The following is a 22,856-nucleotide window of genomic DNA, read 5'->3' as shown; positions in this document are numbered from 1 at the left end:
AGTAAAGCCAGAGCTCACTATCGTTCTTCTGGCTTTAGAATGAATTCCTTTGATTTTGTTTTCTTTCATTTTTTTTTTGCCAATGAAGAAGCAGTACTGTGCGAGATCTGAAATGCTTTCCTCTGCTTTAAACATTATTATTTTAATTCAGCTATATAGATTCAACTATAATGTCCTGTTCGTGAAACGCAATGTATTGACCTGTTAGAAAGGGTAGAACACAACATTTTATAAGCAAGACTGGACCTCAAAGCCACTGGCAAGCAAGTTCATAAAAAAAATAAAATAAAACAACGTTCTGTCAAACAGGAACGGCTTTCTGTTCCGTTATTATAAATCAAGTACTTAAACGCAGCAGACGGAGAAACCAAAGTATGAAAAATAAATGCAGTCTGTCTTATTGATTGACCCTTGACCTGCTCAGAAGATCTCCCGTTTGAAATATTCAAATGACTGTAACCTGGTGGGGGTGGTGGCAGCCCTGTTCAAATCCCCATGCAGTGTGTTCACCAAGAACGTGTTCATTTCAGACCTGACTGACTAACACTCCAGCTTGAATGAGCACACATTAACAGAGCTGCCACCACCCCCACCAGGTCCCTCTCTCTCTCGCTCTCTCTCTCTCTCTCTCCCCCCCTCTCTCTCTCTCCCCCTCTCTCTCTGTATATGTCTGCATATTTATTGCTAATCCGCCAGGTTTTTTGAGAATCCTAATTGAGTGCAAACAAGCCTCTGAATAAGTTATGAGGCCCACTTGTCGGTGGCTGGTGTGGTCCCAGCCCGGGGTGCTGTGCCAATGCTTGGTCGTCAAGCAGGGAGATGGAAATTCGCTTCACGCTGATGAATTGTCCTGAAATGTATTTTAATGTATTTCATTCTTTTTAAGTCCAGTGCATGCAGGGAGTTGAATGCATCTTGTTTCTTCTGCTTTCGTGTTTTTTCCTGCGCTGCTCGGATGAGACGCAGGTTTGCTTCACTGGCCAGCATTTCATCGTTTTGTTTTCTGCACCTGAGTTGCATCCTTGTGTTAAATTAGCATTTGCATTTGTTTGTTCCCTTGCAGCTGTCTCTTTTGGGTACAATACTGCAGCTCTTTTGAAAATGATGATTCTGAGGAGTGTGAGCTACAGGGTCTGTACATTCCAGCTATTCTCATGTAAATAGTTTATTTGTTTCCTTTCCTTTTCGGGGGGGGGGGGGGTGGCTCACAGCTTTTAACCCCTTCCTCCCATTCTCAGATGTGTCTTTTTAATTTATTTCTTCCATAACGATAAGCCAGATGCTTGCTATTTCGCCACCAGCAGGGAAATTAAATTGGTTCAAGCTGAAATTGGGCTGAATTCGATTATTACAGTTTACACATTTTGGGGAAGAACAGGAAAATGATCTGAAACGTTTGCCTGCTTGACATTCCTAAGAATATACATTTATACATTCCTAAGCATAAACATTTACCATAATCCAATTATAAAAAACCAAACGGCACTGAATGAGATGCTGCTTTGTTGTGGGTGTCTGCTGGGGGAATATTTATAATGAAGATTGAGGGCTTCTTTTACACATCTCGAGTTGCCTGGTACTTAAATCACAGGGTAGGTGAACTCAGTTGATCGCAATCAAGATGAGGTATGGAAATACATAATTAAATGTAGCCTGGAGTGCAGCAGACTTGGTTCCCTGTTTATACAAAGCGTCTGCCAGTTAGACATTAAAAACCACTGGGTTGTTAAGGTGGCATTATGTTGCTAATCCCAAGTTTCATAAACGATGGAAACCAGAAGGGACAGTTCAGGAGTGCTTGGCTTTTAAGACACAAGACCGTGCTGTTGGGTTTGCCAATCTCAAACCGAAAACCATTGTGGACTCTGCAGAATTACTACATTTCTATACACTGTGCTGTACATCAAATCAAAAGAATAAACGCCATGGAAAACCCAAGAAGTTCACCAGTCAGTCTCGGCACCTCTCCTCCCTTTTACTTCCAGGGTGATTGGAAAGTAAGTTTACCACATCAACCCACCATATCATTGATGTGGTAAACTTACTTTCTAATCGGCCTGTCCATGCCTGCCTGCCATCCATAAATAATCAAAATCCAGCAATGAATGCAACCCCCTCCAGGTTACTTTCAAATTCCAGTCCGACAAGCTGCCATGGGGCTTGAGCCCCCTCTCGTCCCCTCCCCTGGGCCAGTAATACACTGGTGAACACGTGTAGTGAACCACTAAGCACTGGACACTCGGGCTGCCTCTGAAATAATGACAGTTCCTAGTAGTACAGTACAGTGCAGCATGTGTGCACTTTCTGTCATTTTTACAACTGATAGCCAAGTAAAAATTCTGAATGAACTGTACCACGGAACAGCTCTCTGCACGATCAGCAGACATTTAACTTCTCGATTTTAAATGAGCTGAAATGAACGGCACTTGAAATCAAGGGTGTGATTGGTGTAAGAACAGCATGCTTTGGTCTCTCATTTATCTTCCAGTTTTGTGTGTTTGAAGTTTTCTTATCCCTAAAAAGCCTTTGTATCTCAAGTAGTTTATCATCACGGCACCTCCTGCTGCAGTCGGCCAGTACCTTCTCTTCTGTTGTGAAGTTTTTGTGCCGACTGCAAGAAGAGCTTCTACTTGACCCTTCTAACACGTTTCCAGCCCAGTGGAGATGCTCTTTGATTGTGAAGCCATGCTTATTCAAGAAGAAAATCCGAGCAGCAGAGACATGGAGAGAGCTCTGCAGTGGAAAGGGCTTTTAGATCAATGTTCGTCTCTTGAGAATCGCTGACTTTTTGCACCAACAACAGCGCAGCAGCAGTGATTTTATTATGGAGAGAGTTTAAAAGCACCAAGTTTCTGCCAAGTAGAGCAGGGAAGAAAGACAGAGCTGATGTACAGTAAATGGTCTTAGTGTTGTACGAAGTATTTTCTGTTCTATTTGCAAGGCATTAACATGGTTATTTTATGTGTTTTTTTGTTTGTTTTTGTTTTTTTGGACTGTATGTACACCAAAAGGGCCGTATAAAGAATCATCTTCAAAGCTTAAACAGATTCATACAAATCTGACCTAACTTTGTGAGCGTATTTCTTTTGTACAGCGTAATGCTTCAGTATTGCTCAGTGACTTTCAATGTAAACTTTGATAAAACTAAAGCTCCTGCTTTGTGGTTTCCTTGTTCGCGGGCAATCTTTTGTAGCATTAAAATAAAAAGAGAGTTTAGCGGTAACTGGGAGTTAGCAACTCTCTGCGTTCTTTTTATCAGATATTAAAGCTGCACTCCTCGCTGTCCATGATTTTATCATGTTGAAGATTGGCTGGTTGGACTCCACCCACCCCCCCAAAAAAAAAGTTTTGCCAAAATCTCAGCTCGTTCAGCTTGGACAAAGAGGCATCAGCACACAAGCCCGGCTTAGCCTCAGCTGCATTGGTTTCCACCGACTTGAGAGCTGAGTGCGAGATTGTGATGCTCTGATTCTTTCATAGTGTTACCTGGCATTGCCCAGATTATCAGGGAGACCTGATTCATCCCCATGGCCCAGCTTGAACCTGGTGTCTCTTCAATACCTCCTCGTACTGCTAATACAGTGCCTCTAGCCTTGTGTTATGTGAACAGTGCCATGCAAACGTAGCTTTGTTGTTGTAGTTGATGCATAATTAGTTTCGTTGTGTGTTTAATAAAGTAAATACATACAGCAGGCAGTCCTGAGACTCCCATTAGTTCAAGCTCTGTGTGCGTGTGTGTGTGAGGTTCAAGCTGTGTGTGTGCGTGTGTGCATGTGTGAGATTCAAGCTCTGTGTGTGCGTGTGTGCATGTGTGAGATTCAAGCTCTGTCTGTGTGTGTGTGCGTGAGGTTTGTTGTTTTTCTGGCAGGTTCATACCAGCTTTAGAAAGCACTTCAAAGTCCCAGCTTTTATGAAAGAATCATGGTATTAATGGATGTTGGGATGCTAGCACTTAACAGGGAGTCAGATTGAAGCCATGGAGTTAATGGAGTTGTTAGGGGCCCCTCAGTGTGCTGGGAGACATGGCTTTTGCAAGAAAAGCAGCAAGATTAATGTTCCTCGGGGATGCTTCCTGACCTATGAATTCACGCCTTGCATCATCCGTGTCGTGGCTTACAGCATTCGCCTTGAAGCAGCGGTGTAGATATTTATCTCAGAGGTAGCGGGCCTTTTTAATTTAATGTTCTGTTGTTTGTCAAGAGACATTTCAGGGCTAGTCCTGAAGTTAAGATACTGATATAATTTATTTATTTATTTATTTATTTAACATGTTCATGCTAGACCTGTAACATTATTAAGTGATAATATACACATGCATGCATGCATGCATGTATGTATGACCAGTGTATCACGGGCAAGGTTTATTTTGGTTGTCCTTGTTTTACAGATGTTGGACAAGTTGCGAGACCGCTGGGTGCACACGGGTTTATGGGACAAGCTGGAAGAGATAAAGACGGTCGTTACTGAGCCCAAAGGAGGGGACAAGAACGACTTTGACGAGCTGCTGCAGACCTACTACGATGCAATCAAACAGAAAGGAGAAAAAGGTGCCTGCAGAGAGTTTTGCAGAATCACACTACAAACTCTTCTGTTCAAGAACAGGGCAGGTTGGGCAGTCCATGTGTTGAAGGGTCCGTTCCTAGTCTCTGTCAGCTGGCACATAGTCTCAGGCGTGATGCATTGTATGGGCTGGACGCTGGTAAATACGGCAGGTGTTTTAAGATCCAGTCCTCAAGTACAGCTAATCTAGTCCAGGTTTTCAACCGGGACCTCCGTGTTTTACTAGTGCACACAATCCGGAACCCTGGCAAGCTCGGACACTCCAGGCAAAAGAAGAAACCACTAAAACAGGAATTTCCATTTCAGCGGAACTCGGGCATGATATGAAATTCTCAGCAAGGCACTTCGAAGAAACTTTAAAAATATCATACAGGTTTTTTTTTTTTTTGAAAGCCAGAGTGAGGATAAAATCATCCTCTGGAGGCATGGTGTTCTGTACATTAGTGGAACGTGACAGTTTGGAGTTAAGAATGTGAGCAAATAGCCTTTTAAATTACACATGAGTTTCAGCTTCAGTGGTCCTGATGCTCAGAGACTCCATTTCACTTCTGCATCTAGTGTGGGCTTCATTCTAAATGCCTTTATCGAGAGGTACCAATACAGACCCTCCCTCCATCCCAGGAATTAGAATCCACTGCTGTGGGCCGCATGAAGAGTCGCACTAGGGTGTGCTTATTTCTTAGTTATTTGATTTGTTTATTTTGCTCCCAGTTAGTGATCAGAATGCTGAATGTGATTGTAGCTGATTGCTAGCAGGTCATTTCACATCATTTGCTCGTCTCTAACCGTGTATTTCATTACTAATTACAGATATATATCAAAACAAGCTCAAGGAGGCTTCCTCAAGCTTTTATTACGTGTTGACAGACAGATGTTCTGAAATAATAGCGTGGAGCGAAGCATGATCTGATTGGAGCTGGGGTCAGTACTATTAAGAGAGGGAGCAGAGGACAGCAGGTTATTTGTGTGATGTATTAAGGAGCAGAGGACAGCAGGTTATTCGTGTGATGTATTCGTGTGATGTATTAAGGAGCAGTGGGCAGCAGGTTATTCGTGTGATGTATTAAGGAGCAGAGGGCAGCAGGTTATTCGTGTGATGTATTAAGGAGCAGAGGGCAGCAGGTTATTCGTGTGATGTATTAAGGAGCAGACGGCAGCAGGTTATTCGTGTGATGTGTTGTAATGTGTTTATGTGTCTGTTTCTCTTTTGAAGAGGGAGCACTGCTGATTGCAGTGTGCAGGGGTAAAGTAAGCGAGGGGCTGGATTTCACAGACGATAACGCCCGCGCCGTGGTGACCATAGGAATACCCTTCCCCAACATCAAAAACCTTCAGGTGAGGAATATTAACTAAAGGACTGAGCCCCATCATGCATAGATGAGAGAGGGCACTGTTCTAGCAGTGCTCTCAATGCTCAGGAAAACTTCTCGTACTTAAAAATGCTACACAACAAGTGCAGCCAGCAGCAGAAGAAGAAGGGTTTGAAAAGACAGCATTGCGACTAATATGTTGAGTTTAAACATTGGCTTCAGCAGGTGGAAGAGAAGCTGCAAGCTGAGTAAAGCGATTGGATTGAGTTTCACTTCTTGACGACTTGAGAATTTCAGGGATTACTGTTAGTCCCTGAAGACTAAACTGAGATAAACTAAACTTCTGGATAACCGCAACATGTAACGGCAGAAGCTTCATTTTTCATGCACGTGTTCTATTTATAGTCAAGCGTGAGTATTTCTTTAGAATAATAATAATTGTGATCCGTGAACAATTCCAGAGTGATTTTGTTCTGTTTCTCCTGTCCTGAGCAGGTAGCGTTGACCTTTAAGTTTTGACTTGACTGTCAAAGTGTGTCTCAGGTTCCTGAGCAGAGCTGTCTCCCAGCTGTCCCCCGGGATGACTGACACTCAGCAGCAGCTCACCTCAAACACAGCAGCAGCCGTGCGCACGGCAGCTTCCTACCTCCAGGGAAACGGCTGCATTTTTTTCACTTCTGCTCCGCTGGAAATGGATTGAGTTTGCCGTTCAGAGGAGAGTTTTGGTTGCATTAGATTTGAATCATGTCACTTGTTCCCGGTCCCTCAAAGCCTCCTTGATTGAGATGAGTAGGTGGTCGGGGGGGGGGGGGGGGATGTGCAGGATGATTTGTGGAACCATGAAGCCTGACCGTGATGTCTCAAATGCCACATGCTGCGGTGAACAGCACTGGAAGTGTATGATGTTTCTGACACTGGGTAACCCTTTCACGGACCTGCTTTGGGGGTCCCTGAAGGTTATGAGGTTGGTGGCGTGGATGGAGCAGCACACTTGCTATGCGCTGGGTTTTCAAACCGTTTTTTAAAATGTATTTTGTATTGTCTTGCACAAGGAGTTGGATTAACGCTTAAAAATAAACTTGGTTACATATTTTAAGGAGGAAGAATAAACACTGTACTACCAGAAGCCTCCTTCACTCAATTCAGATGCCCCAGGAGAGAGCACCCCACCCCAGTACTGAGGGATATGCATGTAATCCTCTCCGACCCCAGGCTTGCACAGGAATCGAGGGAGGGGCTTTGTAATTAATAAGAGAAATTAGGCCAAGTTTACTTGAGAAATGCAAAAAGGCTGCAAGAACAAATTGGTATAATACTGAATGTAAAACCAAAATTCTGTTTTAAAAGCATCTTATCTTGACTTTGACATTATCAAGTTTAGGAATTTACAGGGTTGATGATTTTAATAAAAAAAAAGGGTGTAAAATATGGAATTAAGTAAAAAGTTAAATATTATATATGGTATCAGTATATGATAGTTTAAAGACGTATTATCAATTAAAAACTCTTAATGTTACAAAGCTAGCAGGATATTAGTTGCATGTCCGATCTATGTTGCTCATTCTCCTGTGCTTTTATGGTGAAAGGTGAAAACATAAACTAAAGTTCGTTCAATATTTAAATTCAGAGTGGCTTTGACCTAAAAACGTCTACACTGCAGCCCAGAGTCAGTAGTGCCATATTTCCAGTGGCTTGTGTGTTTAGGAAGCTCGGAGTCTAGACGCTGGATTGGACGTGATGAGCCTTCCGGCTCCTCTGCTTAGCCTTCTTGATAAACAGTTTGGGTTTTAGGGCTCTGTGCTTTGGATGAAGATCAGAGATTTAAGATGGATTAAGATACACAAATGCGTATTGTTAAAATCCTAATCGTGCTTGTAAATGTCTTTGTTGTAGATTTTGTAGGGCATTTTAGACCTTGCAATATAAACACGTACTGTATAACTGTTATTAAACCCAGGATAATTGAAATTGCTATACATTAGCAGAACTATTGAAAAATAAATAAAAAGAAAGTTTATATCTCTGTTTCACCCTGGAATAGAACGATTTTTCAAACACGCTTTAGCAAATCCTTTTTAAAGTTGAAAGTTCCAGAACTATATTTTAATGACATTATATATATCATTTTCAGGTTCTGAATTGTGGAGTTAGCGCTACAAGAATATCATTTACTTGTCACATTTTTAATATTGAGTAAGTAACCAAAGTGTTTTATTTCTAGTTTCTTTTTAAATGATAAAAGTGCCATGTGTAAAAGCAGCAGCTGGCATGATCAGGTACAGAGTAGTGCTCTAAACCTTCAAGTGAAGGCAGTGTGAGCAGCAGCAGCTCTGAGACTGATCGGAGAGGAATCTGAGTGACAGCTACAAGATGGCTGGCTTTGCCAAGGGCACCCCCCTGCTGCTCAGCACAGCCACTTGTCTGTAAAGCATGCCTGATGGCTAAGTGTATGTTTTTAAGGATGAACAGGTAAAAGGAAAAAAAGGCTATCTTTTGACATTTTAACTAATTCCTTCTAGCCTGTGGTTTATTGCACATTTAGGATATTTGCTAGCAGCGAGAATTGGCTTTTTCACATATGCATCCTGTCGTCTTGCATTGAGCCTGGACGTGATGCCTGACATTGAAGGGGTAGATGGTGAAATAGATTCGGATTGTATTTAGATGGCATTTGCAGCCTCGGGGTGCTGGCCTTTTACTTTTATCACTGGGCTTTGGACTTGACGATTAACCATGTGAGTTCCGTGGAATGCGCAACGTTCACAACTGCTGTGTGTTCATGTCCGTTAGTGGTAGGGATGGGTCATGATACTGTGATCGGTTTGCTGCAGTGAAATGCACAGAGAGCTTCACTCTACAGAAATCATGCAGCATGCACATGGGACGCACAGTTTCAAAATATTTCCCAATGGATCTCATCGTTACACCAGTCATGGATTCACTGTGTGTCTGCGATGGTTTCCATGCCATCCCAGTACAGCTCAGGTGACAGGGAGCAGCGGGCAGGACCTCTCTGTCACTCTCAGACCTGTCTTTGATTGTCACATGACTGCCCTGTACGTGTGCTCTGCCATCTGACATGTCCTATTGTAAATTCAATTGCAGTTACCTGTCACAAGCAGTTAGAGGTCTCCGGGCTCCTGTCCTGGAGCAGATCCTGTCGGATGGGAATTGAACTTTTCACTTGTCAATGTAAAAAGGTTAACATTAAAATACAGAGCGGTGAAAACATTGATGGATGCTTTCATGGCATTTCTGTGGCAAGTAGTTTTGTACAAAATGGTATTTTATTTTTTTCATTTCCCCTTTCCTTTCTCCTCCTTATCCCCTTCATAACAAATCTGTCCGCAGAGGCATGCAAGGATAAACTTCTTCAGGCCTGGAGTGTTGTCTCGGCGATGTACAGGAATAGAATTGTTCTGGGGTCCGTCTTCCTCTGCCTTGATTAATCTAATCATTTCCTGATCAATGCACTTTTTCTTCCTCCCTTATGACTTTGTGAACGTTGCTGGTTAACCAAGTGTTATCTGACATCCGCAGTGATCATTTCAACTGGCCAGGACTCCCGTCCTGAATCTTTTATTGAACAGAAAGCATGAGCGCTGTTACTGCTACTGTTAAAAAGGGATCCCGAATGTAAAGTGTTTCATTAATGTTTCATTTGAATGTTTTGCTTGCCTTTTGAATGCACAATTAAATGTTTATTGTTGAACAGCGATTAATCTTCCATAAAAAGACTTTATAGAAACAGACAAGTGTGTTAGTCTTGCAGAATTGAATGTAAAGCCAGTTAACATGTCTGTTGTATTCATAGGTCAATACATCTCTATTAACGTGTGTGTTCTTAGTGGAGTATAAAGAAGTGCTTTTACTTGAGTGGTTTTTGATTTGGCTAAGGTGGAACTGAAGAGGAAGTACAATGACCAGCATTGCAGGACGCGCGGGCTCCTGCCAGGCAGCCAGTGGTACGAGATCCAGGCTTTCCGAGCTCTCAATCAGGCGCTGGGCAGGTTTGTGTGCATCGTCTCTGCTGGGCAGTATACAGTACAATGTGCAGGCGTTTACATTCATTCAGCTTTTAAAAGAAGATTGCTGTGTTTCATTTTTAGGTGTATCCGACACAAGAACGACTGGGGAGCCCTGATTTTGGTTGACGACCGTTTCAGATGCAACCCTAACAAGTACATAACAGGTATTGCTGTCGTTGTTTTAACTACATAAATAAATAAATTAAAAACATAAATAAAACAATCATAGACATTCACTTTTATTTGAAATCATTTGAATTGCAAATTAATAATGTTCCAATTATTATTGGTAACCAATTAATACAAGAACGTATAAGACGTTAGTTAAGATGTGTACATTTTGCTGCCTCTTAATGCCATAGCGGTGCTAGAAATGTACATTTCGATGTGTTCTGGACAGCTCTGCATTACCTCAGGAGCCTGCTCTAGTAATATTTCTGATTGAAACAATTGAAGGAATGAGCTACATGCAAACTGACTGCTGGTGCACTAAATATGTTATACCTGCAGTTGCATGCCTTGGACACTGGGTGGAGCTAGAAGCCTATCTGTGTTTCTACACGTAACAGCTGCATAGCACTGTTTATTTCACAGTCCAGTCATTTACAGTTCGAACTCTTCTTGCTTGTTGCTTGGTTTGTAAACACAAAAGTACATTTGTGCGTTTGTTTGTTTGTTTGTTTGTTTCATTTCCTGTACTGGTTTACATTGCGGTTCTATCCTAAAATAATATGAAGTTTAAATATTGGTCCAGTAATATGGATAAAATAAATAAACAGAGGCATTGACCTTTTTGTTTAATAAGGCAATCCTATCCCGTGAGTCACTTGAGATTCAGCATCTCGTTCTGCTGGGAGTTCTGCTGCTTCTACAGGTTGTGTGGCAGGATTGGCGCACACGCTGATACAGTCCTGCACTGCCTCTGTCTCTCACACTGATACAGTCCTGCACTGCCTCTGTCTCTCACACTGATACAGTCCTGCACTGCCTCTGTCTCTCACACTGATACAGTCCTGCACTGCCTCTGTCTCTCACACTGATACAGTCCTGCACTGCCTCTGTCTCTCACAATGATACAGTCCTGCACTGCCTCTGTCTCTCACACTGATACAGTCCTGCACTGCCTCTGTCTCTCACACTGATACAGTCCTGCACTGCCTCTGTCTCTCACACTGATACAGTTTTTATTGTGTTTTTGTTTTTTTAACACCAGGTCTGTCCAAATGGGTTCGTCAGCAAGTCCAGCACCACCCGAGCTTCAGCAGTGCTCTGCAGTCTCTGGTCTCCTTCTCCAAGGGACACAGCGAGGCCCCTGCATGCTCTGTGCAGGGTGGAAGTCCGGAGATGCAGAGGCAGCTCTCTTTAAAGAATCTGTCCCCCGTGGACAACTCCGACGCATGCGAGACAACTGGCCAGCGATCCCCTGAGGCCACCACACAGGCTGCACCTGACCTCTACGAGAGAGAAGCACAGCCGAGGGACATCGACGGCAAGCCTGCAGCCCCTGCAAGAAAGGACTTCAAACCTTATCAAACAGGTGCGAATGTCCCGTTGTATATACAGCAGTGGACATCTGAAGAACGACAGTGATGGGACTCACCCCTCCGCCCCCTCTAATTCAATTAAAACAGTTTAATTACTCAAATAAATATTATCATCACGAGCCCGTGAGTGGAGGTGGTGGAAGAGGGGTTAAAGAGACTGCCCATAGCTGTAGACACAGAATCACAATATAAGGGGATGATGTATTCTTGGTTAGCTGGTTAGTTAGTTTGTTCTGTGCCTTGCTCTCTGTGGAGTTACAGTGCAGTGTCATATTATACCACTCAGTCCCGCAGGCCAAACGGCAGAGATCTGGGCTGTTGATGGCAGATGTGTCTCTGTTGCTTTTAATTAGGTCTCCTTGACCTTTGTTCGTGTTATATTGAGCGTGAGTCTCAGTACTAAAAGAAAGAGTACATTGGCATTATAACGGAACAGAATGAAATTTTAAACAGACATGCTTTTTTTGTTTGTTTGTTTGTTTATTTATTTATTTACATACATATATCCTCACAAAGATATTGAAACAACATTATCTCAATTCTAGTGATTTTGTCCGGTTTGAGCTGAAGAATTAAATTAGCCAGAACAACAGGGATATTATTATTATTATTATTTATTTCTTAGCAGACGCCCTTATCCAGGGCGACTTACAATTGTTACAAGATATCACATTATTTTTACATACAATTACATTCTTTTTTACATACAATTCCCCATTTATACAGTTGGGTTTTTACTGGAGCAATCTAGGTAAAGTACCTTGCTCAAGGGTACAGCAGCAGTGTCCCCCACCAGGGATTGAACCCACAACCCTCCGGTCAAGAGTCCAGAGCTCTAACCACTACTCCACACTGCCCTGGATATGGGACAAAGTACTATAGACGGGTCTGGATTCTTAATTATGGTTACACCACAGCCATTATCAAGTATAGCCATGGCTCTGCTCTAAAATTTCATTCAAACTCGGATCTCCTCTGAAAGACTTAAGGAAGTAAACCCAATGTTGTGTGTTTTTTTTTTTTTTTTTTTTTTTTTTTTGCATGGAGAAGCTATCCTGTTGTATCCCCAATATCAGAATTAAAGAGTATTTTGCACCGTTGTTTTGTTTTTGCAGGTAGCCGGATGTGTAAACAGCAGCAGCAGGTTCAGTCTCCACCCTCCACCGTCCCGTCCAGCAGCTCCAGCTCCAGGAGAAGAGTTTCAGCAGGCTGTTCAGCACAGGGGAAAGCCAGGCTGGGCAGCAGCAGCAGCAGCAGCAGAATCACTCAGGAGACCATCCAGCAGTTTTTCAACCTGCCACTGACGTCCACGCCCCTGCCGACCTCGTTCAGGAAGCCCCTTTTCCATTCCAGCGCTTCAAACAAAGACTCCCGGGGAGGCTGTCAACGCGGGTCTGCTACAGAAGCCAAAGCAACGTCCCTGACCAGTAAAGAAAGGACCAGGTTTCCTGATGAGGAGGAAAGCCAGGTGAAGTGTGCAGGTGAGGGTCAGGCTACAGAAGCATCCGGTGTCCTGGAGCTCTCACCAGTCAAAGTGCCGGGCGGCTGTACCCCCCTGGAAGTGCCGGAGGAGGAGGAGGGTGAGGATCAGAGCATCTTCTTCACCCCTGAGTTGTTTCAGGAAGAAGGTGATGAAGAGACTGAGGAGGACAGCTCTAAAACCATAGAGAACACACACACGAGTGGAGAGACTCTGCACCTTCCAAACTCAAACGCAGCAGCCCGGGGTTTATCTGAAGACCTTTTCCTGTCTAATAAGGACCCTGCATTGCTGAGCGCGCTCAGTGAGGAGGGGCACTGTGGTGCTGGCAGCAGGAATGCAGTCGGCACAGACTTTAAAACTGTAGGGCGAGAAGACTGGAATAGGAGAAGCTGCCAGGGGAATGTGGATCTAGAAGAGTGTAGTGTGACTGACAGGCAGACAAAGAGCAGGACTCGTAGGCTGTCCAGGGTTAGAAATAAAGGAGCTTCATTAGCAGGTAATAGTGAAACCATCTCCTTACTCTCCCAGCACGCAGGTGATGAGGCCGAAGTAATAGAAATATTCTAATTATAATGAGTGGCTTTTCTGTGTTCTAGAATACAAATCCAGAGTTCAAGCCTTTGCAGATATCAATATATATATTTTTTTTCTTTAGTTCATTTTGACACAGGTCAGGTACAGTATTGTGTGGCTTGGCGTGGAATCAGACACTTTGTCTCTCTTGGTTTGTTTTATGGCCAGTACGTAATGAAACTTGTAGAGTACTATTTATTTCCCGTCATTAAAGAAGATCATGTATTTGTGTTTTTCCTCAAATGCAAACATGCACAGTTTTAATGAGCTCTGTAGACTCACTACTGCACACATAACTAGGCATGACTGGGCTTCATTCAAAGACAATACATGGAAACAAAGTGATGTTTCCAAATAGCTTCATTTTAGACCTTAATCTTAAATACTGTCATTTTATACTATTAGTTTTTTTTTCCCTGTGGTGCACTGATTCTGAATTCAAAACACACTACACATAGATATAATTCCATAGATTTTTATCATAATTGAAACTGTTTTGTAAGATTTCTGTATGTGATCTATCTGGATCAGGTAAACTGCAAGTTGGAGAAAAATGTGAACACAGTTGAATGATAAACATGATAATGTGTTTTCAATAGATAAACACATATAATAAAAATTTAAAAAAAACAAGGTATTTGAATGCAGATCCAGCTGTTTGTTTTTTTTTCATATTTACAGTTGTCTTCTAATTCTAGAATAAAACTCCAATATTTGATGCGGGTATTTCGGACTGATGAGTTGGGTCTGTAAATACTGTTTCCCTTCCGTTTGGTAAGCAAGCTGATAAAACCTGGAATGGCTCAAAGTGATATGCAGTGGGAGTCCTTTCACCCCTCTGCATGCTGCCCGTGCTTTTCTACACCCCTAAATGAGTTTTAAAAGTATTAAGAGCTGAGCATCATTGCAGCCTTCACAAGCGCACAGAGAAAAGATTTCACCAGCATCCACCTGGGCAGCCTAGTGACCTCCGTGTATCTCTACTTCATGTCATCATAACCCACTGAGATCATGAAGGAGGACACCTAGTGACCTCCGTGTATCTCTACTTCATGTCATCATAACCCACTGAGGTCATGAAGGAGGACACCTAGTGACCTCCGTGTATCTCTACTTCATGTCATCATAACCCACTGAGATCATGAAGGAGGACACCTAGTGACCTCCGTGTATCTCTACTTCATGTCATCATAACCCACTGAGATCATGAAGGAGGGCACCGAGTGACCTCCGTGTATCTCTACTTCATGTCCTCATAACCCACTGAGATCATGAAGGAGGGCACCTAGTGACCTCCGTGTATCTCTACTTCATGTCATCATAACCCACTGAGATCATGAAGGAGGACACCTAGTGACCTCCGTGTATCTCTACTTCATGTCCTCATAACCCACTGAGATCATGAAGGAGGACACCTAGTGACCTCCGTGTATCTCTACTTCATGTCATCATAACCCACCGAGATCATGAAGGAGGACACCTAGTGACCTCCGTGTATCTCTACTTCATGTCATCATAACCCACTGAGATCATGAAGGAGGACACCTAGTGACCTCCGTGTATCTCTACTTCATGTCATCATAACCCACTGAGATCATGAAGGAGGACACCTAGTGACCTCCGTGTATCTCTACTTCATGTCCTCATAACCCACTGAGATCATGAAGGAGGACACCTAGTGACCTCCGTGTATCTCTACTTCATGTCCTCATAACCCACTGAGGTCATGAAGGAGGGCACCTAGTGACCTCCGTGTATCTCTACTTCATGTCCTCATAACCCACTGAGATCATGAAGGAGGACACCTAGTGACCTCTGTGTATCTCTACTTCATGTCCTCATAACCCACTGAGATCATGAAGGAGGACACCTAGTGACCTCCGTGTATCTCTACTTCATGTCATCATAACCCACTGAGATCATGAAGGAGGACACCTAGTGACCTCCGTGTATCTCTACTTCATGTCCTCATAACCCACTGAGATCATGAAGGAGGACACCTAGTGACCTCCGTGTAGCTCTACTTCATGTCCTCATAACCCACTGAGATCATGAAGGAGGACACCTAGTGACCTCCGTGTATCTCTACTTCATGTCCTCATAACCCACTGAGATCATGAAGGCGGACACCTAGTGACCTCCGTGTATCTCTACTTCATGTCCTCATAACCCACTGAGATCATGAAGGAGGGCACAGTTCAGCCAGTACCGGGATTGTGCAGGAATTCACATTGTTCTCCAGGATGACCAGTAGAAAGCAGCTGAACCCCCTTCCAGTATAACCTAGTTGTATAGACAGTATGTCCGTCTCACTGTTGCGTGTAAAATACCATTAAAAAAAAAAAAAAAAACTAATAATTTCAAATGAGCTGCTATTGGACAGTGAAGTTCAGGCAAATTAGTGAATATTAAAGCGACAAAGCTTGTTCCATTCGGTGAGCAATATCTTCACTAATGTTGAGTGGTTATCTTAAATAGAGCAGCAGCAATATAAGTGGAGCCTTCGCCTACCCCTACCTCATCAACGGAATATTTCATTGTGGTAATTACATGCTGGGACTTGCTCATCCATTAATGTGATCCTTAACAAAGGATCATCAGGAGAGTCTGTGTTGTACGTAGGAGCCAAGGCATGGATTGAAGATAACCAGATTTCTTATCCTTCATTAAGCATACGCATTCTTCTTCTTCCTCTTATAATAACAAAGGATGCGGGTCCAGTGTTGTTCTGCCGTGCCTCTGTTTGCTTGTTAGTGTTTTAATTCAGTTCCTGTAAATTGTTGCCGTCAAGGAGTTGTGTTCTCTGAAAGAATCTCCTGACTGACTGGGTGTGCTTTGTTGTTTTTAATTGTGTTTTTGTCAGTCAAACTGTGCCAGAGCTTGTCAGGGAGGCACTGATCACCAAAACGTAAATGTTTTAGTTGATTTATATTGGGTTACTTTTTGGGGGATTTTGTCTTGCTGTTCACCATGATGTTACGATTAACGCAATCGTTGAATATGCACTTGCTTTTTTTTTTTTTGCCATGAAGCTATTGTATATCCATGCCTTGATCATGAATCTTGTTATGAAGACAAAATAAATCCAGTAATTTATTTTCTTTATTTACAGACCACAGTATCTGCTCAGTCTTATCTGGACAGAACAAAAGGGCTGCTTTGCATTACACAGATGAGGGCCAGTTGACTCCTAATGCATCTCTGTTAAAGACACACAGAGATGGCGAGCGTTTCACAGAGGGCGGACACTGTGGGAGCACAGAGGGGCACGATTCCACAGACAGAGACAAGGCAGATGAAGGATCTGATAAGAGAGAAGTAAGCAGGCAGGAAACAGTGAGCGTTGTGTGTAACAAAAGAGTTACCCGCAGCGAGGAGCGACAGGGCAAGATACCTGGCAAAGACAAGGAAACCAAAGGGGTGGCTCGAGTCAGAAGACAGTACAGAAAAAGACAGGCTTCAGACACACAAGATAAGTTTAGCAGGGGCAGTCGTCAGGCTGCAGGGAAGAGAGAGAAGGGAGATGCTACAGATTTGACAGACGCACATGAAAATAAAAGCTTAGTCCTTCAGAACACCAGATCTGGGTTCAAAGAGACTGCAGGCTCTACACTTGTAGTGAAAAGTGAATTAAAGCACATAGAGACAGCGAGCAAAGAGCCAGAGAGGCCCCATGAAACCGGAGTGAGGTGTATAGAGCAGGAGTTGGCAGAGAGCCTCCAGGGATTAGGAGGCCGGGCACCACTGGAGTCGCTGTGCAACACGACCCAGGATTTCTGCACACAATCCACTCCCAGGCAAGCCAGGAGGCATGCCCAGAATAAACTGAACAAAAGAAAGAAACCCAGAGCGGAACATTCCTCTTTCAGGGAGTCCAAACAGGAGCCCGGCTGTGTTGAAAGTTCAGAATTACACAAAACAAACGCCACGGCTTTGCAGTTTGAAGTCTCCACTCCGGCAGAGCAAAATAGCGCAGGCTGTGAAAGCACCCGAACAGAGCAGGTAGCCGAGGGTGTGAATCTCCTCGCAAAAAACAAGAGGCAGCGCAGTGCTGACCAAACAACGAGACAGCCGAAGGGCTTGATCTCAGGGTTAGAAGCAGAACACTGCGCTTCACGTGACAAAACCAACAACCAACCAGAGTGTCACCCTGAAGGTAAGAAAGGGGTCGTTCGTTTAAGGGGAACATTTTAATAGCGTCCTCTTACTTCTAATCAGGAGGTCCCGATACATAAAGTCTTAAAGAAAAAACAACACGGATAATTCCAAGAAACCATCTGTCACCCATCGCTGTGAAACAGTAAGTGCGAAGATGTGTAGTCGTGCTGAAAGAAACCACTATAAACATCCCATTAATGTCTTCAGTGGTGAAATTGTCGTGATCTAGCGGGTGAGCTGCTAAACCACGGAATTAAACATCCTGTTCTGTCTCGTGTGTTACATTGTTTCTGCTTCAGACTCTATACTCCTGAATATTGAAATGGTTCAGTTATGATGGAAGTTCATTACACTGCTGCTGTACAGGTAGTACAGAAATCAGTGTTTTAAAAGTCAGGTTCCAATATGTTGCAACTGCATTGCATTTACTGATGCATGTGTATTGTGCTGTACCCATGTAATTACCTTAACTACATGCAGAAATAATTCCATTTCAAGTCAGGCAGACTTTGCTGGACTTAAGGGAATTGAACTGCAGTTTTGTTTTTCAACAGAATACAAGTCTTTTTTTTTTATCTAGAAACTGCAGGTTTTCTCTCCAGACCCTGTGCAGTACAAATCGGAAATTCTGCAGATTTTGGCCTATATTCAGGGGTTATTAAAACTGTTTGCTCCACAGAGATCATTAAAGCGTTTGGTGCTCCTGGCAGCAGGCACTGCGCGGGTTGGCTTGGACTTGAACCGACTGAATAATTGGATGAAATATCTCCTGTTGATGTTGGACCCCTTGAAACAAACACAAGTACACACACAGTATATCTGAAGATCTTAATGCAAAAACCTGACCTGTCACATCAGAAATTCCTGGGCACTGTGAACCTGTCTAACACAGGAAAGTCACCTGTAGGGACCCGGGTCTGTATTGGGCCCTAGTCACAAGTGCGATTTATTTATTTATTTAATTTATTTAATTCTTTAGGAATTAAAGTGCAAAGATCAGCTAAAGGTAGAAGAGTCCGGGCTCCTTCTCATCTGAAAAAGAGAAGAAAGGTAACATTTTCCATTGTTCCGTTATCCATTCAGATTCCTCTCCACTGCTGTACTAATGTATCCATTCGGATTCCTCTCCACTGCTGTCCCTGCTATACTAATGTATCCATTCGGATTACTCTCCACTGCTGTCCCTGCTGTACTAATGTATCCATTCGGATTCCTCTCCACTGCTGTCCCTGCTGTACTAATGTATCCATTCGGATTCCTCTCCACTGCTGTCCCTGCTATACTAATGTATCCATTCGGATTCCTCTCCACTGCTGTCCCTGCTATACTAATGTATCCATTCGGATTCCTCTCCACTGCTGTCCCTGCTGTACTAATGTATCCATTCGGATTCCTCTCCACTGCTGTCCCTGCTGTACTAATGTATCCATTCGGATTCCTCTCCACTGCTGTCTCTGCTGTACTAATATATCCATTCGGATTCCTCTCCACTGCTGTCCCTGCTATACTAATGTATCCATTCGGATTCCTCTCCACTGCTGTCCCTTCTGTACTAAATCAGCCCGCCTGCAATCCACCAATGTTTTATTGTGTACCGGCGCTATGAAGAGGGTGATTGATCCTGAGCTGCATCCAGAGTGTTGGAAGTCTGAAACATTTCATACAGAACTATTAAACACAGTAGTGCTACATTTAGAAATACTAAAATAAACTTTGACAAGCGTTTCGACTGGTTAGAAGCCTTTCTGTCTGTCTGAGTGAAACGCTTGTCATTGAATTTCTTTTAGTATTTCTAAACATTTCATTTTGTGTGAAGCTGTAACCTGTTTAATTCTTTAAAGGCACGTGGAGGAACCCGCTGTGGGCCGGGGCTGTATTGCATACACTGTGGTGCTGAGTTACTGCCCGATATTCAAGGTAAAAGGAGACAAAAATGTGTGGCTCCGGATACTGCAGTGCTGTGGAAGCATGCTCAGGATATTACGATAACATATTAAATGTATTTATGAACCCTTTCGCTATGGTTTAATAAGGGTAGAGCTTACTGCAATAAACATAACACTGTAACTCCAGCTTTTTCATAGTTTGATTTAAAGAATCCATTGCAAACCCTTTTTCATTTAAGGAATGACTATGAAAAGAGACTTGTGAGATGTCATGGTTGGGTTTGTTCTTCAGGAGTGCTAGTCAGAGCTGCCTGTCGCAGTGAGGGAGTTGTGAATGTGCTGAAGACCTGCTCTGGAAGCGGTGAGGCCCGGGCCTGGTGTGGCTGTGCGTCCGGCCGCACAGATTCAGAACTGGAAGACAACAGCACGCTACTCCTGCTTGAAACCAACCCGGGACTCCAGCACCTGAAACACAACCTGCAGGTGTATGAAGTACCCGGGACCGCCAGGCAGAGTAGGTTCTTGTTGAGAAGTTAGGGAAAGAGTCGCATTACTCTGTGATACCATACTGTATACAGCTATGGACAAAAGCCATAGGAACATCATTTAATCAAAGTAACTGCAAACTGATATCATGAAAGTCTACCAGAAGCCATAATAGTCGTACAGTATTTCATGTTACATTTCGAAATGTCACATTTTCTAATTGTTTCCAGTTTTTCTACAAAGCGATTTGAAATTCAATATGTTAAGGTAACATGATTCAGCAAGTTTCATTCGACTTTATGAAGCAAAATTAGTAAATTCTATAAGGTGATGCTAAACGTTTGGCCGTAGTTGAATGTATTTGCCCACTGTTAGGTTTATCCATGATAAATCCAGCCACATGGGTATGCATGTGTATTGAGCATTTTATTTTTTGTGCTCTGCAGTTATTCTGCACATTAGATCTTGCAGGTAGTAATGAATAAACAGTGAGTTGGAGAGTGAGCGAGGTGCGGAAGACACAATGCAGCATAGTATCCAAATCCCTTCATCATAGGGATTAGACTGGCACACTGCAGGCGGGTGTGCGGTGTTTGCTGTCTGTGGTGAGCCAGCAGTACTTGATGAATTGTTTAACATCAATTGGACAGATCGTGCTTTGATAAAAACAGATTTTTATTTAACATGTGAAACGGAGCATTTAATAGCCTTTAATGCTTTGACTTTTTTTATGGTGGTATTTGTAAAGCTTATTTCTTTTGCATTTATTTTTTTCCTCAAAAGGCATGCAGACTGGCTTATCATTAAATGCCATCTGGAATTCAAAGGACTGTTCTGTTACCAGCTACTTCCAGTGCCGAAGCTGTTTGACAAAGGAACAAGCCCACTGCTATCTGATGGGGGCTGAAATACTAGACCTCCGAGCCAATGCAAAACAGCAGGTAGGTAATCACATGATTTACACCCACCTTTGTGAGTGGTGCACAAAGTGGGACAGTTTGGATGGACTGCAAAGCACAGGTACATTTTACAGCAGTTACCATATTCTAATATTTACAATTCTGGGATTGTGATGGAGAGTCCATAACATACACAGCCTGTTAGCAATTTTCCTGATCATAGTACTGTACACAAGTGTTACAGTGTACCCGTATCCACCCACACAGCTAAAGCTGCTTTCGAGTCTGAAAGCATACTGCTGCCCATGCAAGCCCTGATGATTAAAAACAACGTATTCATGTTGCATTTCTGTACCATCAGTAGCAAACAGAAGACCAGACTGCCAAAGGAAAGACTGCACACTGCAGGTATATCAGACATGAATCCACAGTGAGGTGCAAAGTGGCAGGAGGTCCTTCTTAAATAGATCATTCAGTGGTTGTTTCTTCCAGATAGGGACTCTGCTGCTACTGAACCCATGCTAACCATTGTGGGTTAGATAAGATGTGCACATTATTCGCCCATCCTGCTGCAGCTTACTTAAAGATGTTCTGCACTCTTCCTAACATTAGCATGGTGTGCGTTTCTTAATTCCTCTTAAAGAAAATGTGAGGAGCCGTGCGTGCCAGAGAGAGAGAGGGCCTGATCCCTGCATTGTTCAGGAACGGGGTTGCACAGGGGATGCACAGCGAATGTCAGCGCTTGCATTGATATTGACGGGTGGATTCAGGGCTTGGAGACGTGTTGATTGGTGATTCACCAGGTGGTTTCTTGTTCACTTGTGTGATCAGCTGCCTCACACTTTTTGTTTTGGACACATTTCAAGTTTTTCCTTTATTAATGCACAGAAAAAAAATAGACCTGTGTGCCAACTGGCAGGCTGTGGCTCTAATCCGTTCTCCCGTGTTGACACCAAAGGCTAGAAGTGCTCGATTTCTTCCTTCTTTTCTTCTTAAGAGGTTTTCATGTCAAAATGAGCTTTCCATTCGCAGAGCCAAACAGATTCCCCTCCTCTGCAAACATGTGTTTACTTTGCTGTTGCTTGGATCCAACTTGCCAGCATGCTCTGGGGCCTGAAGAGAATGCTCCCATTGAGACTAATCTTCATACCATCCGCCAGGTACACAGGCATAAGTTAGACATTGCATATGTGTTCTATGAAGCTGCGATAGCTAAAAAGAAATAAAGAAGCTGAAAATCAACTTCGGGTGGACTAAACGTGGTCAGCAACAACTCTGTGTGTGTGTGGCCACACAGCTGACACAAAAAATGAATCAAATATACTGACTGTTTGCATTTTAAAGCATACCCACTACTTTTGTTTTATATTTGGAGTTTTTTTTTTTTTTTTTCTTTACATCTAAAATTAAAGCAGTTATTGGTTCCGAATGGCAGTCTGACTATATAATCTGTTTTGTGTCTCGTGTAATTTCTGAAGGGGGCTTGTATGTATGGTGTGGCAGTGTCTGTGCTTGACATTGTTTTTCCTTACAGATCAGATACCTATTGAGTTCGTTGCTGGCCTGATTTTTTTAATTGCATCCAATGTGCTCAGTTCATCTAGAACAGGATGCAGAGAAAGGGTGCCTGGTAAAACTTTAGAATGATGTCAGTAGTTCAGATGTAATTGGGTGCTGTACATGATTATAACATTAGAAATGTATGCATGCTTTTCATGCACTTAGTCATTTTCAGTTTGCACAGCCTGTTCCACATTTCAGAGCTTTCCAGACCCCACAGTGTGTATATAATCCGGGACCAATCCGCTGTTTAAACAGCTAACACAACTTGGTGATGGATTTTCTACTTCCTTTTCTTGAAATTGCACGATTTCTACCACGCCAGAAAGGTCAGCCACTTTCAGGTTTGTTGCTGCAAACACTCATTTT

General features: G+C 43.0%; 2 protein-coding genes across 4 annotated transcripts in view; both read left to right on the top strand.

The window, feature by feature from the left end:
- LOC131701664 (Fanconi anemia group J protein homolog) overlaps positions 1-14,147 on the top strand; it is a 40,166-nt gene extending 26,019 nt beyond the window's left edge. For all 3 annotated transcript variants that reach the window (XM_059000944.1, XM_059000945.1, XM_059000943.1), the window contains 6 exons: positions 4,388-4,547; positions 5,774-5,895; positions 9,768-9,880; positions 9,980-10,062; positions 11,112-11,435; positions 12,558-14,147. In XM_059000944.1, coding sequence (XP_058856927.1) covers positions 4,388-4,547; positions 5,774-5,895; positions 9,768-9,880; positions 9,980-10,062; positions 11,112-11,435; positions 12,558-13,492 — 1,737 coding nt within the window. In that variant the 3' untranslated portion in view covers positions 13,493-14,147. The remainder of the gene's footprint in view (positions 1-4,387; positions 4,548-5,773; positions 5,896-9,767; positions 9,881-9,979; positions 10,063-11,111; positions 11,436-12,557) is intronic.
- Positions 14,148-16,468: 2,321 nt separating this feature from the next.
- LOC117963269 (uncharacterized) overlaps positions 16,469-22,856 on the top strand; it is a 38,410-nt gene continuing 32,022 nt past the window's right edge. The window contains exons 1-6 of the mRNA XM_059001208.1: positions 16,469-16,473; positions 16,573-17,654; positions 18,636-18,706; positions 19,498-19,573; positions 19,835-20,056; positions 20,812-20,969. Coding sequence (XP_058857191.1) covers positions 16,469-16,473; positions 16,573-17,654; positions 18,636-18,706; positions 19,498-19,573; positions 19,835-20,056; positions 20,812-20,969 — 1,614 coding nt within the window. The remainder of the gene's footprint in view (positions 16,474-16,572; positions 17,655-18,635; positions 18,707-19,497; positions 19,574-19,834; positions 20,057-20,811; positions 20,970-22,856) is intronic.

The sequence above is a fragment of the Acipenser ruthenus genome, chromosome 26 (genome assembly GCF_902713425.1).
Source record: "Acipenser ruthenus chromosome 26, fAciRut3.2 maternal haplotype, whole genome shotgun sequence".
NCBI lineage: Eukaryota > Metazoa > Chordata > Actinopteri > Acipenseriformes > Acipenseridae > Acipenser > Acipenser ruthenus.
The sequence above is the reverse complement of the archived record's forward strand: the minus strand, read 5'-3'. Positions and strand labels throughout refer to the sequence as shown.